Source organism: Papaver somniferum, chromosome 4, assembly GCF_003573695.1.
Source record: "Papaver somniferum cultivar HN1 chromosome 4, ASM357369v1, whole genome shotgun sequence".
Lineage (NCBI taxonomy): Eukaryota > Viridiplantae > Streptophyta > Magnoliopsida > Ranunculales > Papaveraceae > Papaver > Papaver somniferum.
In genome coordinates, this window is record NC_039361.1 from 67,732,095 (window position 1) to 67,751,112 (window position 19,018).

Here is a 19,018-nt window from a genome sequence, read left to right on the forward strand (position 1 = left end):
CTCGGCAAGAACCGAGCCGAACCGTACCGTGTGCACCCTTAATTGGTTCTTGGGAGAAGTTTCTATGGGGATTCAAGCTCAAATCTGAAACCCTAATCCCACTTTTCTCCTACCCATCTCATATCTCAGCAATCAAATGTGTTGCTATCTCTGGTCCGGTAGCGGTCTCTGGTGGAGCAGATGATTTCATTAAAGTTTATGATATAACCACTTCTTCAGAAGTTGGATCTCTCATGAACCAAACAGGAGCTATTACTTGTGTTTCTTTCTTTAACTCATCTTCACTTTCTTACCCTCGTAATCTCCTCAGCGGTTCTGAAGATGGTACTGTTAGTATCTATGATGCTGATCCTTTTGTGCATTACAAAAGTATACAAGCTCATAGAAAAAGTGTTAACGATTTGAGTATACATAAGTCTGGAAAGTTGGCATTGAGTGTTGGTAGAGATTCTTGTTTAGCTATGTCGAATTTAGTCAGAGGAAGAAGGAGTTTTTGCTGCAGGTTCAATAAAGAAGCTTCAATGGTGAAATTTGATTCGGATGGGAGTAAATTCTTTTTGGTTATGGAAGATAAAGTTTGTATTCATGAAGCTGAGGATGCCAAGTTGGTTTTAGAGATGAACAGCCCGAGCCAGAAGAGAATTCTTTGTGCAGCTGTATCTGCTAATGGACTGTTGACTACTGGTGGGGGGGACTGTAATGTCACAGCATGGGATCCAACCAGTGGGAAGGTAGCATATTGTATTGAGAAATCACATTCAAACCGTGTGAAAGGAATTGCAGTTCTGTCTAGCAGTACCATTGATGATGTGGAAAACTCTGAATCTCCATATCTAGTAGCATCTGCATCGTCAGATGGAGTCATAAGAGTGTGGGATGTGTGCATGGTTAAAAAGGAGCAGCCAAGTCCATTTGCAGAGGCGAACACAAAATCTAGGTTGACGTGTCTTGCAGGATCCTCCATCAAAAACCTGAACTGTGGGAAATTCCTCAAAGTAAGATGAGGAAAATGAGTATGTCGCTGAGAAACAGGCAACACAGCCCCCTTGTTTCATGTTCCAAAAATATTCTTGCAGGATCAAGGATCTTTTATAGTGCTCGGTTTACTGATTCCATTCATCATCCTTCAGTTTTGATATGTTGAGCAACATAAATTAGTACATGTTTTTTATTTTATACAGCATTTTCTCGATCATCCTTCCGCAGGGGCCATGCTAATCTTTTCTGTATCGTGTTCCAGTTTTATTGGATGTCCCCGAAGGAACATTTTATACAGCATTTAGTTTAAATAAGCAGGTGTAGAAAAGGTAATGTAACAAATTTCTGAAGGCACTATTTGAGAGTTTTAATATTTGATTCATTTTGGATAGAAAATTTTACTTATAGACGGAAGAAAAATATTAAAACGAAAGCCTGTCTGCTTAATTAGTCCTCTCAGTAGAAATGCACCAGTCCTAAAATTTGTAGGTCTCAAACCATTTAGGCACTGCAAACCTGCCTGGAGAATGTGCCAGCTCCAGCCAACTGCGGGTAAGGATTTTGCAATCCTCTCCCAAGGTAATCCTCTTCATCATCTTAATATTTCTGGTCAGGGCTTAGATATTGTCAGAAATCATTCTTTGACTGGTCAGTTGGATAGTGGGTCTCCAAACTTGTTCTACTCGCAACCCTGACATCCTACTCTATGAATTTCAATTTGGTCTGTGAACTTTTCCTGCCCAACACTGTGTCATGGAACAACATCAAATATCTCAACTCTCAGCATCAACCCTGACATCAAATATCTCAACAGCTCACAAGATTTTAGCCATGACCCCATCATATAAATCATGAAGATCACTTGATTTGGTCACCAGCCAGAAATGGAATCTCAGTCAAAAGTGCTTATAATACTGTCCACAGCTCTACTAGTACTAGTAATAATGTGAACCATGATGTCTGGAAACCTCTTTAGGATCCTCCAGCTCCTCATAGGGTGAATCGAAATGCTCCAAGGACATGGTTCCTTCTAAACCAAAGGTAGGCACTTTCTAAAATATAGGTACTATTGTGCTCTCTGTGGACAAGATCAAGTTACCTTCCAACATCTTCTTCTCCACTGCAAGTATTCCAGAAGAATCTGGATGGAAGTAAATGTCAACATAAGCTTCTTTCGAAATTTCAGGAGTTCAGCTCACATTGGATCTCTTCTTGGTTTCTTCCTACCAGGATAGCAGGCCTAATCCTAGATGAAGAAGACCAGAGAGAATGGAGTCGACTTTTGATGATTTTTTCTTGGATGATATGAAAGAAAATATGTGCTCACATATTCCAGAACCAATCTCTCAGTGGTAAGCCCACTGCTCAGAGAATCAAGATCATGACTGCCAGTAATAAAATTCAAGAGTAAACTCAGTAGAAATCAAAATTGCTAAACCCCCTCCCTATTAATAGTCGTCTCCTGTGACTTCTGCAGGAAAATGCAGGGGAATCATGTGAAATTATGATCAATAGAGCACGGAGAGGAGTAATGACAACGCTTGGTGCTCAGGGCTGTCAAATGCGCCAAAAGACATCATCTCACAAAGTTTCTTTTGAAACTGACTCCTATATCATAGCTAGAGCTATCACAGATGCAACTTCTAATGCACAATGGCAGGCTTACAGCAGAAATAATGCATCTGCTTTTGGAGAATGTTGTTTGGGGTCGTAATTATATTCATAACATGGGTGGTAGAGCTGCTGATGTTAGGAAATCAGGCAATTTGCTTCTGTTCTCTCAATGAGGATACTGAAAAACTGGATGTTATTGCAGTACTAGAAGTAACTGTTTCCTAATAATAAATTCAAAAGGAAAAAAAAAAGGAAAAGAAAAAAGAAACAGCTAGGCACCAAGCTCTGATTTTTAAGACAGCAAAATGGTTACTTGAGCTGCCCAGAAATGGCTTGGGAACAGCATCACAATCTTGACATAAAAGTTTAAGACCCAACAATGAATAATAAGAAGATAGGATTAGACAAGCAATTTATATTTATCTAAATCGCATGCTGCAAAAACCACTAAAAGAATTTGTAGTACCCACACAGGGACTTGCTATATAAATGCTTTTACATTAAAAAGGACAAGGAGAACGTTCTGATCTAAAATTAGTAATGAACCATCTCCACGTGAGCTACCAAGGACGCGGGGTTTCAGTTGTAACCAAACAAAGCAGGGAGATAGATGACCCTCCTCAAAATAATCAGAACCTGAATGGGTGTTTCATTAAAAAGATTGGGGAAAAAAAATGTTCCTCACCGATGAATTGCAATGAAAGTTGGAACAAGTATACAAATTCCCACCAAGCGAACCCTGTAAAAAAATTACTTTACAACTGAGCAAGATCCTGCGGATTTTCAATAGCTTCCTTCAGAATTTGCTCTGCTCTCCTTTTCTTATCATCTTTCTCTTCATCCCTTCGGAACCAAACAATTGGCTTTCCAATGCTGTTTTGAAGAGTCAAATCTACAGGCATTCCTAAGGATTTCCTCCCAATTCCAAATTTAAAATGAACAACCGGTTTCTTGTTTAGAGGAAGAACAGCTTTACTCACACCATCACCCACTTCAGAAGACCCGCTCTTACTTGCTGCTTCAATAGCTGGTGCAAACGTCTCTAGCACGGAGATCCGATTCTCCCCTACCAATTCTTTCCGCGACTTAGATGAATGAACATGTACTGGTTCTTCTTCATTATCAGAAGATGTGATAGGTGGAGCAAGAAAAGGATTAGTATCTATTGCTTGGTTAGTACCATTTCCAACTGAGCTGGGTAACTCTGAACCACTAGAAGCTAACCTCTGCTGCAAACTCAACAATGAACGTTCTGCTTTTCTCCTCTGTCTTGCTTGCTCGATTTTATCTGCTTTAGGATCCCTCACTTTCTCATTCCATACAGGAGTATGAATATAAGTATGAGGATCAGGAAAAGCAGGTAACCAAGCAGGAATATGTTTACCAGCTGGTGTTTCACCAATTTGAAGAAAACTCGGTGTAGCTTTCCGTTCTCTAACAAAAGGAAACCGTGGAACAGTTCTGGCAAACGGAATATCTTTTGCTGAATTCACATAATCTGTTATCTCTCTAACTATACCCGACTCAACTAAACAACGATTCATATCTGATGCATTAACAAAACCCTGCGAGAAACCCAAATCTTCCAATCCTTGAATTATATCAAAAGCATTAGAATCCATTCTTCCAGCCAAATTAGCATAAAAATGAGCCGTTTTCCCTAAATCACAAAGGTAACGAATCACAATGTCAGAAAGAGCATCTAAAGCAGACTCATGAAGGGTCTCAAATCCCATAGTTTCACATATCTGTGCCACCGCAATTCTTGCAATTGCTCTAGCAAAATCATCTCCTCCACCACCACCATTATTTAGCAATAATTTCTTCTTCCCTTTGTTGCTGTTCTGACTTCCATTCTCCTTACCTCCATCATTCATATTCAATACACTTCATATCACTTCACCACAAAGAAACAACACCATATCTCTCTTTGTTCCTCTCCTCTTCTTCACTCAAATCTCCTCCCCTAAGGTTTTCACCAAAATCTTCGTTTAGGGTTTTTTATAGAAATAATCCGTTCATTCAAGAACAAAAACTCTCTGACAATAAGATTCAAAGAATAAACCCTAGACTGATATTGCATTTCAAACAGAAACAAAAAACGAGAAAACTCAAACAAATTTCTAGAGGTGAAGTGTCTTACCAGTAGTAGTTAGGGTTTCGAAAAACCCAAGAATCACCACCTTCGTACCAAAGAAACCCTAATTTTGGTATTCTGATTGAATAATTGGGATGAAAAATTGGGAAAAATCTAAAACCCTAACAAAACCCTAGAAGAAATGAAAGAGGGAGCTGGTTTAGGAGGTGGCGGTGGTGGTGGTGAGAAGAGGCAGATCCATTAGAGGTTGTGTCTCGTGTTTATTTATAGAACTGCGCTTCTAGTTAACACAGATCGGGAATTTCTAGGGGAAAATATTTTCTTACCTGTGGTGACGTTCCAGAATTGCTATCCTGCTCACGCGTTATTACCGTGTTGCCATGTGACGTGGATAGTTTCTGTGCTGACGTATAGTGAATGACCAGGTGGACAGATACTCACGCCAAGCAGTTGGCAGTGACAGAGTATTACTTTTGTTGGGGAAATTATATGGGCTTTTTAATAAAGTGGCCATGTTTTTGTAATTTATTTCACAAAATGGCCGTTTTTTTGAATGTTTATATAAAGTGGCCGAGATTGACCTTTTCCATCCGTTTTTTTCAAAAAACTGTTAACAGTCGTTAAATACACGCGTGTCAGTTAAACTCCTTAGTAAAAGACAGTTTAACCCTCGGTGAGTCAGTCTGGATTGGTGAGTCAACTCGCCTGAGCCATATTCAAGCCATTATACTCTTCACCCGTGCACAGTCCTAGCATACATCTAAGTCATTTTTGTAGCTTCTCTGCAGCACAACAACACATTGTTTTGTTATCTTGGACCTGCAACCCATTGCAATTTCATTTCAGCTACACCGACACCTATAAGCTCCACTAAAACCACACCAACCTTCAATAGCACCACAAACTCATATACTACAATTCCAACACCACCAGAACTACTTGATTTCTCTTCAGCCAAGACTCATTCAAACAAAGCCATCCTCTTACTCTCCTTCTCATCTTAACTGACATCGAACCTAGTTATAACACTAATGTCATCTCAGTTTCATCTTCCTGTAAGCAACAAGAGAAACAAATCAAACCCATTAATCCTTGCATTTTGTTGAACTTAGAACCCCTGCAACAACTTCATGATCACAACATGAGCCAACAGATGCAACCACTTCTCATTTTCTCCCTGTAACAACCACCAATTGCAACTGCACCTGCAATTTCATTTCAGCAGCAACATCATCTTCTTAGCCAATCAACCACAACAACTCTTCTTCCTTTCTAAAAAACAACAACACCACATGAGTTATCATCTCAGATCAAAACTACTCACAACTTGAGCTCAACTCAAGCAACTTTTCATAACCTGGTTATTGCTTGGTTAACAACTATCCATTTTACATCCTTGCCAGTGACTACCAACACCTGCTCATCATAAACTAAAGCAGCAGAACATCAAAATATCTTAATACTTGTCAATTTGAATTCAAGAACAAACCCATTGCTTCAAATCTGTCACAGATACTCAACAACTACTTGAACTGCACTTCAAACCCTGATTTTTGTCAATCTCCCCAATTTCTTTCATGTCTTATATATATTCCATTTCACATCATCTCGACAAACCCTAACTTCCTAGTTCATCAAAAACCCATGGAAATCAACATTCACAGCTTCTTCTTATCTTCGAACACGATCCTGCATTTTTCTCTTCTTGATTTCTCTTCAGCCAAGACTCATTCTTCCTCTTTGTTCTTCTCTACATCGATGATTCAATCACAACTGCAAATTAAGTCAATTGATTAAACAAAAAAAAAAAGAAAAGGAAAGAGCCCCAAACCCTAGAATTCAAACAATCGAAATCAATTGATTTCACCATCCAAACATGTGTTTTCATTAAAGACTAAGTTAATTAACGTGTGGGTTCTAAAATTCTTACCTGGATTTTGATTTCTTCATCCCCGATTTCAACTTCATCTTCGATTTGTACTTCAGCTTCGCTGCTGCATCCAGCAAAACCCTAAAAACTTTAAAATTGTCAAATATCACTAATAAACCATTCTTCTTCTTCTTCACTAATAACCACATCTTCGGTATTGACTGCTTGTGAGATCACTTCTATTTTCATCAATCATCCGAGTTCGATGAGAAGAATTGAGATACAGAGAGAGACAAACATAAACAAGAAGAAATGAATGAAAAAAAGAATCGATAACATAAGGGTGAGGATGTAGTGGTAATTTTAAGCCCCATGATTGACTAAGTCAGCTTGGTGGACCATTTTGGTGGGACCAGGTGTTATATCTAACAGAAAGGCCACTTTATAAAAGATTTAAATTTTTTGGCCGGTTTATTAAATATATGGTAGGAAGCTGGACACTTTGTTAAATTGCCCAAATTATATTCGAGTCCCATAAACAAAGAGAATCTGAATTTTCAAAACAGCAATGCCAAGAGTTGTCTGATCATTGCACGAGCCAAAGCAATAACTAAATCAGTTCAGTTATTGTGCTTAGTAGTTAAACATGTGTAATTAGACTTAACCTCCAAACATTGAATAAGATTCTACAAATTGAATTGTCGCAAAAAATTTCTCTTGTTCGCATAAATTTAATAATTTTTTTTTTTCTTGAAAAAAATTACTATCACTTTTTAAATTTAACCTTACCGAATATTTTTTTAAAGTTTGAATGAACTTCATTGTCGATTAAAATCTTAGATTTTGTCATGCGGCAGAATCTTTCTAGGTTAATGGAACCGTCATGTAAAGATCCCACTCAACAGAATCAATGTCTGCCTGTCGTAAAATCCTATACTTAGGACTTAACTGGAAAGTGACACACTACCAAGTCAAAAGCTACTGTTTTCAGAGAGACAAGTCTAACCTCCACATGTCAATCTCAATAAAAACCACGTGGCAACAGTATTTAGTAGTACTTCCTACCCCTGCCAGCCTTGACTCTCATATGTCGACTGTCGTCACCATTTCATGACTTCACTTCATTGACACACCTAAAGTGTGCCGAACATATACCACCTAAGATTGAATGTCACATGAGCACTTTAGAAACATGCCCACATTACGCTCCCATTGACCTTTAATTCAAATAAAAATGCGCACAGTCAATCAGAACCTGAAACAAAGATTACTTGAGTACAAGCTATACAGCCAATAATCTTTTTGCTTGTGCTCACTTGACGGGAACTATATTTTCATGTACGATCTGCTTTTCAGAAAACGGCAACCAACATATACTAGTACAAAGGTTATTGCCCCAACTTTTAATTGACTCATTAGGTTTTCTGGAAACTTGCTTGTCTGCTGCTGCTTCTGGTTCAGTCTGCATTCCTTTATCGACTTAGAATAAGGGTTCTTCTTAAAAGAGGCGTACTTATCGACTGCTTCTCTAGTTAATGCAGGTTTTAATGATTCCTTCACTGTTTGGAAATGACGATTGAGAGCTACTGCTGCGGTGATATCTTCTCTAAGAGCTACCATTCCAGCTTCTCTACAAAGGCCTTCCAGTTCAGCACCAGTGAAAAGATCGGTCTCTTCTGCAACCTGTCTAAGATCAACATCATCGCTAACCTTCATATTACGGGTATGCACCCGCAATATCTCATGGCGAGCTTCTAGATCAGGTGGTGGTACATAAAGAACCTGCAGATTCAGATGAACTAACGTAAATGAGAAGTGGGGTAAACAGAAGCAGAAACTGATCCTGTTTGCTATTATTTATACTGTGAATCATTTTATGATTTTAGGACTCATTTATAAGATGAAGAATGAGTAGTTATTTGATTAACCACATAAATTCACAATGGTGTACAAGTAGCCTTTATATTTTGTCCAGTTTTCCTGCCAACAAAGTTCGCTACATAGAAAAAAAGAATCGTGGCAACCATACCAAATCAAAGCGACCAGGCCGCATGAGTGCAGCATCAATAGCATGTGGACGATTTGTAGCAGCCAATACAAGAATTCCCTGTAGACAGAGGGATGCGAGAACAAAATTCAGAGAGGAGGGAGGTGCATACAGAACTGCCAAAGTTACTGAATTTCTCTCTTTATATGATTCCCTATCAGCTGTATCCTACACTTGAGTGTATGCTATATGATCTTGACTACTTACCTTAGCCTGTTCTAAGCCATCCATTTCAGTTAGCAAAGTAGATAGAAGTCTCTCACCAATAGCAGCGCTGTTGCTTGAGCTATCACTTCTGCCATTTGTTGAAGTCATAACGTAATGGTTAAGCAAAAAACACGATGTAAATGTAATAGATAAGAAACTCAAAAACATGTGAAGAAATGAACTTCTGCAAGATAGATTACATTTTCGCGAAGAAACCTACAAAGTACAGATTTGACAGCACCAATTGTCCGTACTATTAGTTTTGGAATATATTGAAGCTACAAATAAGAAAATTATTGATGGTACAAGATAAATATTTGATTGTGAAGCTCGTGTACTAGGAGTTAGACCATGAATACAGATTGAATCTTGATGATCCAACCACTCCTACAAATTACTAAACCTATAGCCACAGGTAAGTCCTACCAGATAAGAAAGTTCAAAAAATTTGCTAAACCAAACAATGTCAAATACTTACCGCTTGCTAGCAACCACATCAGCCTCATCGAAGAATATTATACTAGGTGCTGCAAGTCTAGCCCTTTGAAATGTATTCCGTAATAAAGCTTCTCCTTCTCCAACATACATCGAATATAATTCTGCACCACTGCGACATAGTATATATATATCAAGAACATGAGTTCTCCATATAAAGCATTACAAATTAGAAAAGTTACAAGGTTAGCAAAGGAAGCAATGTACAGTAAATACGATTTTCAGCTATATTACTTCTAAGAGGATTCAAAAACAAACGATGCTACAATTTGGTTGAGAAAATATCATCACATATCTGATCTCCAATTTCAAGAGATCCCAATGAAATTGAAGTTTTATGACGTGCATAGGAGGAACTGAGACTGAACTTATATTACTTCTGGAAGATTTCTTACAGTTCAAGTTAGGGCGAAGCAAGGAATTTAACTTTGGCGGTCCACAACACAAAGTAATCCAAGGCTTCAAGCCAATCCATATTTACTGACTAATAGTGGATAATTATCTTTTATAAAGCTAAAGGTAAATCAACACAAAGAGTACTAATACACAAAGGGACCCCAGAACCAAATGTGGCTCTGACATACAGAACTTTTCACAAACTTATGCTTTGACCTAGGATGTGTTTTAAGGACTCCCTGGGTTGTAGTGTCTGTTTGGACTTCCTTAAGTGTTTAAAGGCATGCAACAATCGGTCATTGGTGAACCATCCTCCAACCATTCACATGAGACATACAATCCTATATCCTCATCCATTTTATATTATCAAGCCAAAGGGGAAGAAAATCAACCTCAAAGAGAAAAATGAAGCTTGAGCAGCATGCGCGGCAGCCTTGGCGAGGGTAGTCTTTGAGCATCCAGGAGGTCCATGTAGAAGAACCCCACGTACTGGTGATATTGCCAACCTCTCAAATGCCTCAGCATGTTTAATAGGCCACTCAACCGCTTGCTGAAGTTTTTTCTGTTTTCATTGCAATTATTGGAAAGAAGTTAGAAGTCAGGTAGTTAGGTTTTCAGTAGCGCGACAGAGAAAGATAGTAACAATAGACCTTTAAATCGTTTAGACCTCCAATATCATCCCACGACACCTTAGGGATTTCGACCGTAACACCTCTTGTTATGCTTGGACCGACCACTGATCTTGCATGGTTCCAGTCGTCCAGTGTTAAGCTAGATATTAAACCATCTTTGCTTGTGTCTGATGATCTCCTAACTGCGGACATTGCAGCTTCCCGACACAAAGCTTCTAAATCTGCTCCAACGTATCCATTGCACCATGCAGCTATGGCTTGCAGGTCGACACTGGAGTCCAGTGGAAGCTTTTTTGAGTAAAGCTGAAAAGTATTACAAAAACATTATTACAGGGTCCGTACAAATACTAGTCTACAAGAGTATCTATCAAGGGCATAAATTTTCATTTGCGTGAACCTACTGTTAAGTAACAAGCATGGTACTAAGAAATCATTTAACTAGACCTTAGTATCTACATACCTGGAGGATTTGAAAGCGCTCCTCTTCGGTAGGTGTTGTAACTTCAATTTCAGCATCAAAACGCCCTGACCTTCTTAGTGCTGGATCAATTGCATCCACTCTGAAGTACCAAAACAGGTAATGTTAATCAGTCATTTAATAATTATTTGACGAACAAATTCGAAGATGATTATATATGAAACAGGCAAAATGAACCCTAAAATTTGGTAATTTGGCATATGGGAACACTCCTAAAAGTATCACATAAATGACCCATTTTGCATGAACTTAATCAATTTAGCATATAGGAAAATTCCGTGCAAACTGAACTACAGAAGAAATACAAGACAACTGTTTTTGGTTGTAGAACTATCTATCTAACCTGTTTGTTGACGCCACAACAAAAACTTGAGAAGTAGATGTTTGTGAGGGTTTAAGGGAATCCATCAATGTAAAAAGTTGAGAAGCTAAGCGCGCATCCTGCTCTCTCCTGCATAAAATAATTATTATAATATGCAATACCATGTAAAGATTAATATGATTCCTTTTCACCCTTAAGGTTTCTATAATCTACAATTAAACCGTGTAATATACCTTGAGTCACGACGAGGACACAGCGCATCAATTTCATCGATAAATATAACTGATGGCTTGCTTAAAGTTGCCTTAGATGATGCTTCTGCAAAAGCTTCACGCAGGATTTTCTCACTTTCACCAGCGTATGGTCTGTGAACAGTGTGAAGACTGCAGATACACAACCAAAAAAACACATCAAACACAATTCATTAACAGTAATTGACTGTAACCCAGTTCATGTCAATCCCAACTATTAAAATATTGTACCTGATCAAAACCAAATGAGCGTCACATTCTCTAACAACAGCACGGACCAAACTTGTCTGCAACAAGGAACAAAACCGAATTCATAAAATTACCCAATAGGCAAACACAGTTTCGTAGTAAACACAGAATTTGAATACCTTTCCGGTACCAGGTGGACCATACAAGAGTAATCCTCTCCGCCACTGCAATTCAGAAAATGAAATTAATCTTTCAAGAATCAAGGTCTTCTTTATTCAATAATGTGAAATTTGAGTTGACATCAAATGAGAAAAGAAATATCTTACTTTAAGACCGAGTTTTTGAGCCTCCTGAGAATAATGCATTGGGTAGATGATGAGTTCTCTAAGAGCTTCAAGTGCTTGAGCATTTCCAGCAATGGCTTCTTCAGCCTTCCATTGATTGTTTCTGACATCATTACTACTGCTAGTACTTTCCATTGAACCCTAAAATCCAACAATCAATAGAAAGGGAAATGATTATTATCTAGAAGAACATAACACACCAAAGCCCAGTAAAGTCTGATAAAAGTGAGATGGTTATTCACACCTAAACATATTGCTTGTTACACTTTTGAAGTCTAACGGTTGTTTGATTGATAGAAGGTTTTTCATTTTACTAATCTTTAAAGTTTAGCCACTATATCCCATCAAGAAAAGAAAAGAAATTGGAACCGCCATAAGATTTTTTTTACCGGATGGTAGAATTTAAAATGCACCTAACGACTATCTACTGACTAGCCCCAGACAAGTGCTACACACAAATCATTATTCAGAAACAGACAACTAACATCTGAATTGGATTGACAACATCAGACCACAAAACAACTTTCTCATGATTATTAAAAAAATAATAATAAAAAATTGCAATCCTGCAGCAGATCCACCGCATTATCTAATAAAACATATCAATAGTAACAGGAATCTAATTCATCAAACCAACACAAATAGTATCTTAATTGTTCTTAATTGATGATTCTATTAATAGAAACGCAAAGTATGCTATTTAAAATCATCATTGATGGTATATGACAAAACCTAAGAGCAAGAGCTAATAGAGCATCAGCCTAATATGTAGGCCAGGCAGAACCCCTGACTTTACTAGGAGCTTTGTAACGATTCTTGATCAATTCAATGCTGTTACTAAGTGATAAAACAGCGGTAGCAATTGTAGAAGCTATTAAAGATCAAAGTCTATGCCTTCATTTTGTATGTTCAAGTGGTAAAAATATCTGTCTAGGTCATGTAAACAGCTGGAAATGCAGTCATGTTAAGGTATAATAGGGTTGCGGTTGCCTATGCTTTCGCTAAGCATGCTGCAAAGAGATGTAATCTCGATTTTTAGATGCATAATCCTCCTCTCCTCTCTTTTTTTGTATCAGTTCTGTAAGTGTGCAATGGTGTAACTGTCTTCTGTGATGAATATATGTTTTCTTTGCAAAAACAACAATAACTAAGGTTATTCAGCTGATAATAAACATGCTTCATTATAACTTTACCCTAAAAATATATGCATATACACAAATGAGTTCTGGAGGCAAGGGAATAACTTACCAACTACACTTTCATGTACAAGTTCTGGAGCAGGGCTAGGATCTTTATCCGATGCAAGCTTAAAGCGAAAGCTTCCGTGACCTCGTTGACTAAGTAAATTGCGGCAACAAAAAAACTTTGATTGGTGAGACACACATGTCCTGGACGCAACATATGTGAAAGAATTGGAAATCTTCATAGGTAATCAATAAAATAGTTCGAAAAATTGGTGTCATCTACCACATAAGTATTTCCATCGAACGAGAACGAAACAAAAACTATCTATAAATAGTGTTCATTGATTGAAGTTATTTCATACAGAAAAACTGCTCTAGATTATTAAAACACCACAAAAATAAAATTCGGAACTTGTCTCGTTGTGTAACTCTAAAAATGAACTTAATAGTCGAATGATACAACACATTGTAACCCACAGAACCAAAATGATCGAAACATGAATTTTCTTGAAAGTAGAAAGAAATTGTTTCTCTCGGGTATATTGTCAAACAGTTGAAGTTCAAAGTGAAGCAAAGCAGTACGCTGTCGACACAGAGAGTATTTAATTTAGAGGCCCAAAACCAAACATTAAACATGCATCAAGAAACAAATTACAGGTACAGCTTAACATAAATGATCCAACTTACCTTGCCGAAGTTTTGGCTGAAGGTTTGAGCTTTAGACACCTCAAAACTTATGAATCCAAATCAGCTGAACTGAGTTTGGTAGTACGAAAAATCGCCGCAAAATTTGAAATTGAACCCCTAAAACATTTATTTTAAAAAGGAAAAAAAGAAGGGGTATTTACGTCATTTGACTCTTTGTCCTGAAAACTTACCAGCGTTCATACAGGCCTTTACCACCGACTTCGTTTCTGAGATACTATTCCTGGTTGAATTTTCATCGCATGTTGAATTGGAGGAAAAAGTTTTCACGGTGAAACTAAATGAGCACCCACCTCCAAGCCATATTACAAAAATGTACATAAACGGATGCCAAATATGCCATCTTAGAGACAGCATTATGCCTCAAAGTAATTAGTAAGAAAAAGAACACGGTTATACAGAAGGTGTGTAAACAAAATTGCACTAGATTCCACCTTGAGTGAACTCTTCGAGTCGTGGCTGAAATTTGTTTAGCTTGACAAAAACTATCCTACAGAAACAGAAACTCTTGGAACACCATGTTTTACATCAATCCTCTTTTCAGGACTGTTCAAGGAATACATATGTTTTGAACAAGTTAAACCGAAACGTCTTATCTTCTTCATTTGGGAAGTCGACCAACATACTCCACTGTGCTATCCTGAAAAACGCCATTTTCATGCTATTTTGTTGATGGATTGTGGATTACAACACTCCCTGCAGATGCCTGATTTGCAGCACGGTTGCTCCCAAAGTTCTTCCTATTTGATTCCCTTGCTATTCTCGAACCAAACTGCATGAGAAGAAGGAGAAGGTACATCGGTTAACCAAATAAGCAACAGTGCGGTACTGGTACATATTTACAACCACTTGATCAACTCTTATTCATCATCTTTCTTGACCGCGAATAAGAACTTCTTTTACTTATTGTCGTTTAATACAGAAAGAGAAAATGTACCTGGATTGCTCTCTTGGGGAGAAAGGCTGCTGCTTCTAAACCCAACAGCTGTGCAACCTTCAAAAAATCAAGTTAATAAAGAGCAAATCAGTTAATCAGGATAGCTAGCTGACTCTCTTACATGCACTTCATTTGAGAAGGGTCACTAGCTTCTGTGAAAATGTTCTGAAAGGATGAAAACTAATAAAGCATGTTTAACACTAACCAATAGAGGGGGAACATGTACCTCTCTTAGAATCTTCTTATCACCTTTTCCGGCTGCCTGTTCTAGGTCAGCAACTTCCCATAGTGGAATCTCTAATAGAGTCTTGATAACATCCTCGTCCAAAAACGGAAATCTAGCCTAAATAAGATTACAAAGCAAAATCAGACCATGAAACATCTGAAAACAAGTTGGGAAAAGAACTACGTGTTTTAACAATACCTCTTTTCCATTGTCAGATATGCATCTGTCATCCCTTCCCAGATTTCTTTTCCAAATTCTCTGCATATCTAACTTCATTTCTTTGTGCAACCCAAGCCAGCTGCGGATATTATATAAACCAAACAGAATGAGTAAAACATTTTACATTGAACAAGAAACACAAGTGCCATAAACGACTGATGAAGGTTTCCATAATCATAAGTAACAGTCATTTTGCAGTTCATAAGGGTAGAAAAGGCATATCGCAAAAATCTACAAACGCCAATCATACAGGTAACAAACATCAATAAAAGTAGGACAACATTTCAATAAAAGTAGGCATACCCTCCTGATCGATATTTAGTCCTGTATCTACTATACCCAGCACATTGCTCGTCAGCACCAGAACCAACAAGGAGAATTTTGGCTTCAGACTTGTACTTCACACGATGATGGTTGTCTTTCTCTACCCAACCATCACCACCAGCTGCTAACCATAATGCTATTCCGATGTTCAGGTCCTACAACATAAAGGGCGAGGTTTAGCTTAAGCTAATTTTCGTAGAAGAATGTGTCAGTATGAAGTGTGTTCTTGGAGCATTATCAAGTTTGAAAGTTTCACTTCATTAATAGCAAGACACTGTTATTTACTTATTTACTTATTAAATGATTGCTTTAGATGGTACTTGATTGTATATGTATTCAAAAAAACAAGATTGTATATAATCCTACCATGTATGTATTAGACGGATATATGAGTGACATGACATGCTTTGTTTCGCAGATCAAGTTTGACAATTCATGATCTATCTCCACAAGGTTCCACCTGAAAAGCCAACCATGCAATTCAATTGTCGCACTGAAATGGTAGAATAATGTTCCATGCAAAAAGGCAAAGTAAGTATTAGGGGAGGAATCAATTAAACAACCTTCGGGAAGGTGCAATTCTCTGAAGTTCCTTCACTCCTGCCCTGGACGATATTCTATCTGGAGCAGACTGGCCATCAAAGCTCACGTTTAGCAGATCGATGTCATCTATCAACAAAATTTCATTAACTACAATAGCAGTGAAGAGAAATGCACATACAGCATGATACATGAATTTGGAGAAAAATTAAATGACAAGCCTTGCTTGCAATAATCTAGTTGGTTTTAACCTACAGCTGGGATCTAGGCATTGATCCAATAATGCTGCGAGTATCATTGAATCTATTCCACCAGAAAACAGAACTGCTATCGGAACAAAGGTCTCTACTCGGGTTTCATGTTTAATTTCCTGCACATTAATTCATAATCAGTTATCTTTATCACGAAAGTTTCTTCTAAGAGTAAACTAAAAAGAAAAAGATAATCGACAAATCGTAAATCTCATCAACTCTTTGTCAAAGTATTCCATAAATGCATAGGAATTTTTCTACAGTATTTGAATGAAATTAGGCAGTCATCAGGGAAAACAAATATAGTATTAGAGTGACTGAACTATAAAATAGAGCAGATAACAGAATCAGAAATACGAATGAGTTACGTTTCATACCTGAAACACTGTGTTTAGAATGGTACGCCGCATGACAGACTCTCTGAGAACATTAAGCACCTTTTGCACTGGCAGTGAAACTGAAGGTGGAATGATCCCTGAACAAAGCGAAAGCTACAGTCAGGCAATTCTCTCAGATTCCCCAAATTCTCAACCCAAGTTTAAGGTGAATCTTGAAACTTGATTACTTAAATAATAAAGTATCTCCCAATTTCTAGGTATGGACGCACCTTTGGGTTCTACATCACTTCTCTCCCACTTAATCAGTTCACTTAGAAGGGGGTCAGTCCATTCATGCTTCTTGACTTCACCAACTAAGCATTCTTTTGTTTCTGAAGCATTGAAGCATATGCTATATATCCCACAAGAAAGCTCCTCCCAGAAGTTAATGCCACTCACCAAATCTTCTGCTCCAGAATCTGCATCCAATTTAAGGGTGTCAGTTTACAAAGTAACAAATTGAGACTACCAGTTATCATTTGTAAGAACTTGCCATGAGTATTTTATGATCTTTACATATGTTAAGTATAACTAAATGGGCAAGGAAATGCACAATTAGAGGAGATAAAAGAATACAATGTACGGGGAGGAGTTAGAGTTAATAGCATCCACCACCTACCAAAATTTTCATTAGTATCTGAAGATGGAGATACGGAAGATAACATTAACCGAGGGTCATCCAAAGTTGGCCAATGAACCAGGAGACTCCGCCTCCCAAATGCGTCCCGACCAAACCATAAGGTTTTTGATCTATCCTGCGTTCCATAAATTAATGGAAATACATTCTAGAATAGAAATTTTCAAATCATTTGATATCATAACAAAGAAAAAACTTATCTGACCAAGTAGATGTACCTGCCAATAGATTAATCCCCATGGCCCTCTTATTGTTGAAAGAAGCTGTGGTACGGAAATCTCTTCCTTCTCAACACAACAGCATGCACTCTTGCGTTCCTGGTAGGTGCACGAACAGCACTTCCCGAGAGCACGAACAAGAATCTCGGCATCATTGCAATCATTATCAACATATAGCCCCCCAAATATTTCACCTACAAATAGATCTTCGAAATTAGATGCTGTTATGTGTCAAATTTTATGAGCATTTTAACAAATTACATTACCAAGACAACAAACTGGAGCACATTATCCCGTTTATCTAAGCAAGCTACTATAACTTATTTTCTAATCATACATGTAACCCTAAACATAAAAGATTTTGCCAAATTAAGCTTTCTAAATCATCCATAAGCCTTCACCGAGCAAACACCACAGAATCTCAAGATTAAATAAGCAACACTGCAGAAGCTCAAGTGCATTAATGAATGTGACCATAAAAGAAAGAAAATTGCCAATTTCAAAAGATTTTCACATTCAAATCAACCTTCACATTACAAAAAGACAATCATAAAATGCTGTAACAGTGTTACAAAGTCATGGAGACGAAACAAATAGAGACAATTACACATTAAAAGTAATGTTTAGTAGTACCATTATATACCAGGATATTTCCAGAAGCATCCACCAAAGGCTGAAAAACAGGACTTATTCCTCTAAGCTGTAATTCTGCCCCCATAAAATCCAGTTCTGCCACTGAATTGATCCCGTCTATGCCATTATCTTGTTTCAGATCATACGATGAAGTGATGATTGTATCAGTAGACATAACCATTTCAGTTACTTGTTCTACATTCAGAAAAGATTCATTTTTTATTTGAAGAAATAACTTCTTGCTTCCTAAGTGATCAGGACCCCTTCTTTGAAGAGCTTCTTTAAGACCCTCGACTGAAATTTTTGAATGCTCCGCCTGCATGCATAATCAAGTTCTTTGCTTTAACCATATGAAGAAGATTAGATGAAGTTTACCTAAATTCATTAGAGAGCTAAAAAAACTGAAGGCAAAATTGACTTACTGGTTTCACAGCTTCAGTAAGTTGAGATGCAACATCTGGAAGTAAGGATGACAAATCGATTCGGACACCAGATATGATGAGAGCGATTCCGCACATCTCTGGCTCTAGTCTTTGGTCTGTAATTTTACGCGAAAATCTGTGTTGAGTTGAAAAGAAATCCTTAAGGCTTTATTCCTCTGAAGTCCTTTGAGATTTTAGGGACTAAATTTTAGTTAGCCTAATACAGCAACCGCTTCCGTAGCATAGTGGTAGTGCGTTCCCTTCGTAAGGGAAAGGTCGTGAGTTCGATCCTCACCGGGAGCTAGGTTCTTTTACCACTTCTTTTTTTTTTTTTTTTTTACAGTGTTTCTTCTATTAGTGTCTCAACATGGTATCATCACGTCAAACTGCTAGTTGGTGGAGTTATTATGGCTTATGGATGAAT

General features: G+C 37.7%; 3 protein-coding genes and 2 non-coding genes across 6 annotated transcripts; 1 reads left to right on the forward strand and 4 right to left on the reverse strand.

Annotated features, from left to right (window-relative positions):
* Positions 1–1,159: 1,159 nt before the first annotated feature.
* On the reverse strand, positions 1,160–1,265 carry LOC113276958. Its single transcript, XR_003324741.1, has one exon. It is a non-coding gene; the product is annotated as a U6 spliceosomal RNA (small nuclear RNA).
* Positions 1,266–2,992: 1,727 nt separating this feature from the next.
* On the reverse strand, positions 2,993–4,951 carry LOC113275791 (transcription initiation factor TFIID subunit 8-like). Its single transcript, XM_026525356.1, has 2 exons — positions 4,736–4,951; positions 2,993–4,558 (listed from the first exon to the last, which is right to left on the reverse strand). The coding sequence occupies exon 2, from the start codon at positions 4,467–4,469 to the stop codon at positions 3,348–3,350; it is 1,122 nt and encodes a 373-aa protein (XP_026381141.1). The 5' UTR covers positions 4,470–4,558; positions 4,736–4,951; the 3' UTR covers positions 2,993–3,347.
* A 2,768-nt stretch (positions 4,952–7,719) lies between these two features.
* LOC113275793 (cell division control protein 48 homolog B-like) lies at positions 7,720–14,074 on the reverse strand. 2 transcript variants are annotated; one of them, XM_026525360.1, is made up of 14 exons: positions 13,793–14,074; positions 13,170–13,258; positions 11,904–12,062; positions 11,757–11,801; positions 11,620–11,675; positions 11,371–11,520; positions 11,159–11,266; positions 10,798–10,897; positions 10,356–10,640; positions 10,098–10,267; positions 9,293–9,421; positions 8,815–8,902; positions 8,590–8,667; positions 7,720–8,342 (listed from the first exon to the last, which is right to left on the reverse strand). In XM_026525360.1, exons 3-14 carry the CDS (start codon positions 12,054–12,056, stop codon positions 7,887–7,889), a joined length of 1,818 nt encoding a protein of 605 aa, XP_026381145.1. In that variant the 5' UTR covers positions 12,057–12,062; positions 13,170–13,258; positions 13,793–14,074; the 3' UTR covers positions 7,720–7,886. The 2 variants fall into 2 exon arrangements, with proteins under 2 accessions (XP_026381145.1, XP_026381144.1); XM_026525359.1 differs by having other exon boundaries at positions 13,170–13,309.
* A 195-nt stretch (positions 14,075–14,269) lies between these two features.
* On the reverse strand, positions 14,270–18,719 carry LOC113275792 (asparagine synthetase domain-containing protein 1-like). Its single transcript, XM_026525358.1, has 14 exons — positions 18,595–18,719; positions 18,173–18,488; positions 17,540–17,733; positions 17,304–17,439; positions 16,915–17,103; positions 16,685–16,782; positions 16,312–16,426; positions 16,080–16,185; positions 15,883–15,976; positions 15,496–15,671; positions 15,172–15,271; positions 14,974–15,090; positions 14,748–14,804; positions 14,270–14,582 (listed from the first exon to the last, which is right to left on the reverse strand). Exons 1-14 carry the CDS (start codon positions 18,688–18,690, stop codon positions 14,472–14,474), a joined length of 1,905 nt encoding a protein of 634 aa, XP_026381143.1. The 5' UTR covers positions 18,691–18,719; the 3' UTR covers positions 14,270–14,471.
* A 106-nt stretch (positions 18,720–18,825) lies between these two features.
* TRNAT-CGU lies at positions 18,826–18,897 on the forward strand. Its single transcript has one exon. It is a non-coding gene; the product is annotated as a tRNA-Thr (tRNA).
* The last annotated feature ends 121 nt before the right edge of the window (positions 18,898–19,018 follow it).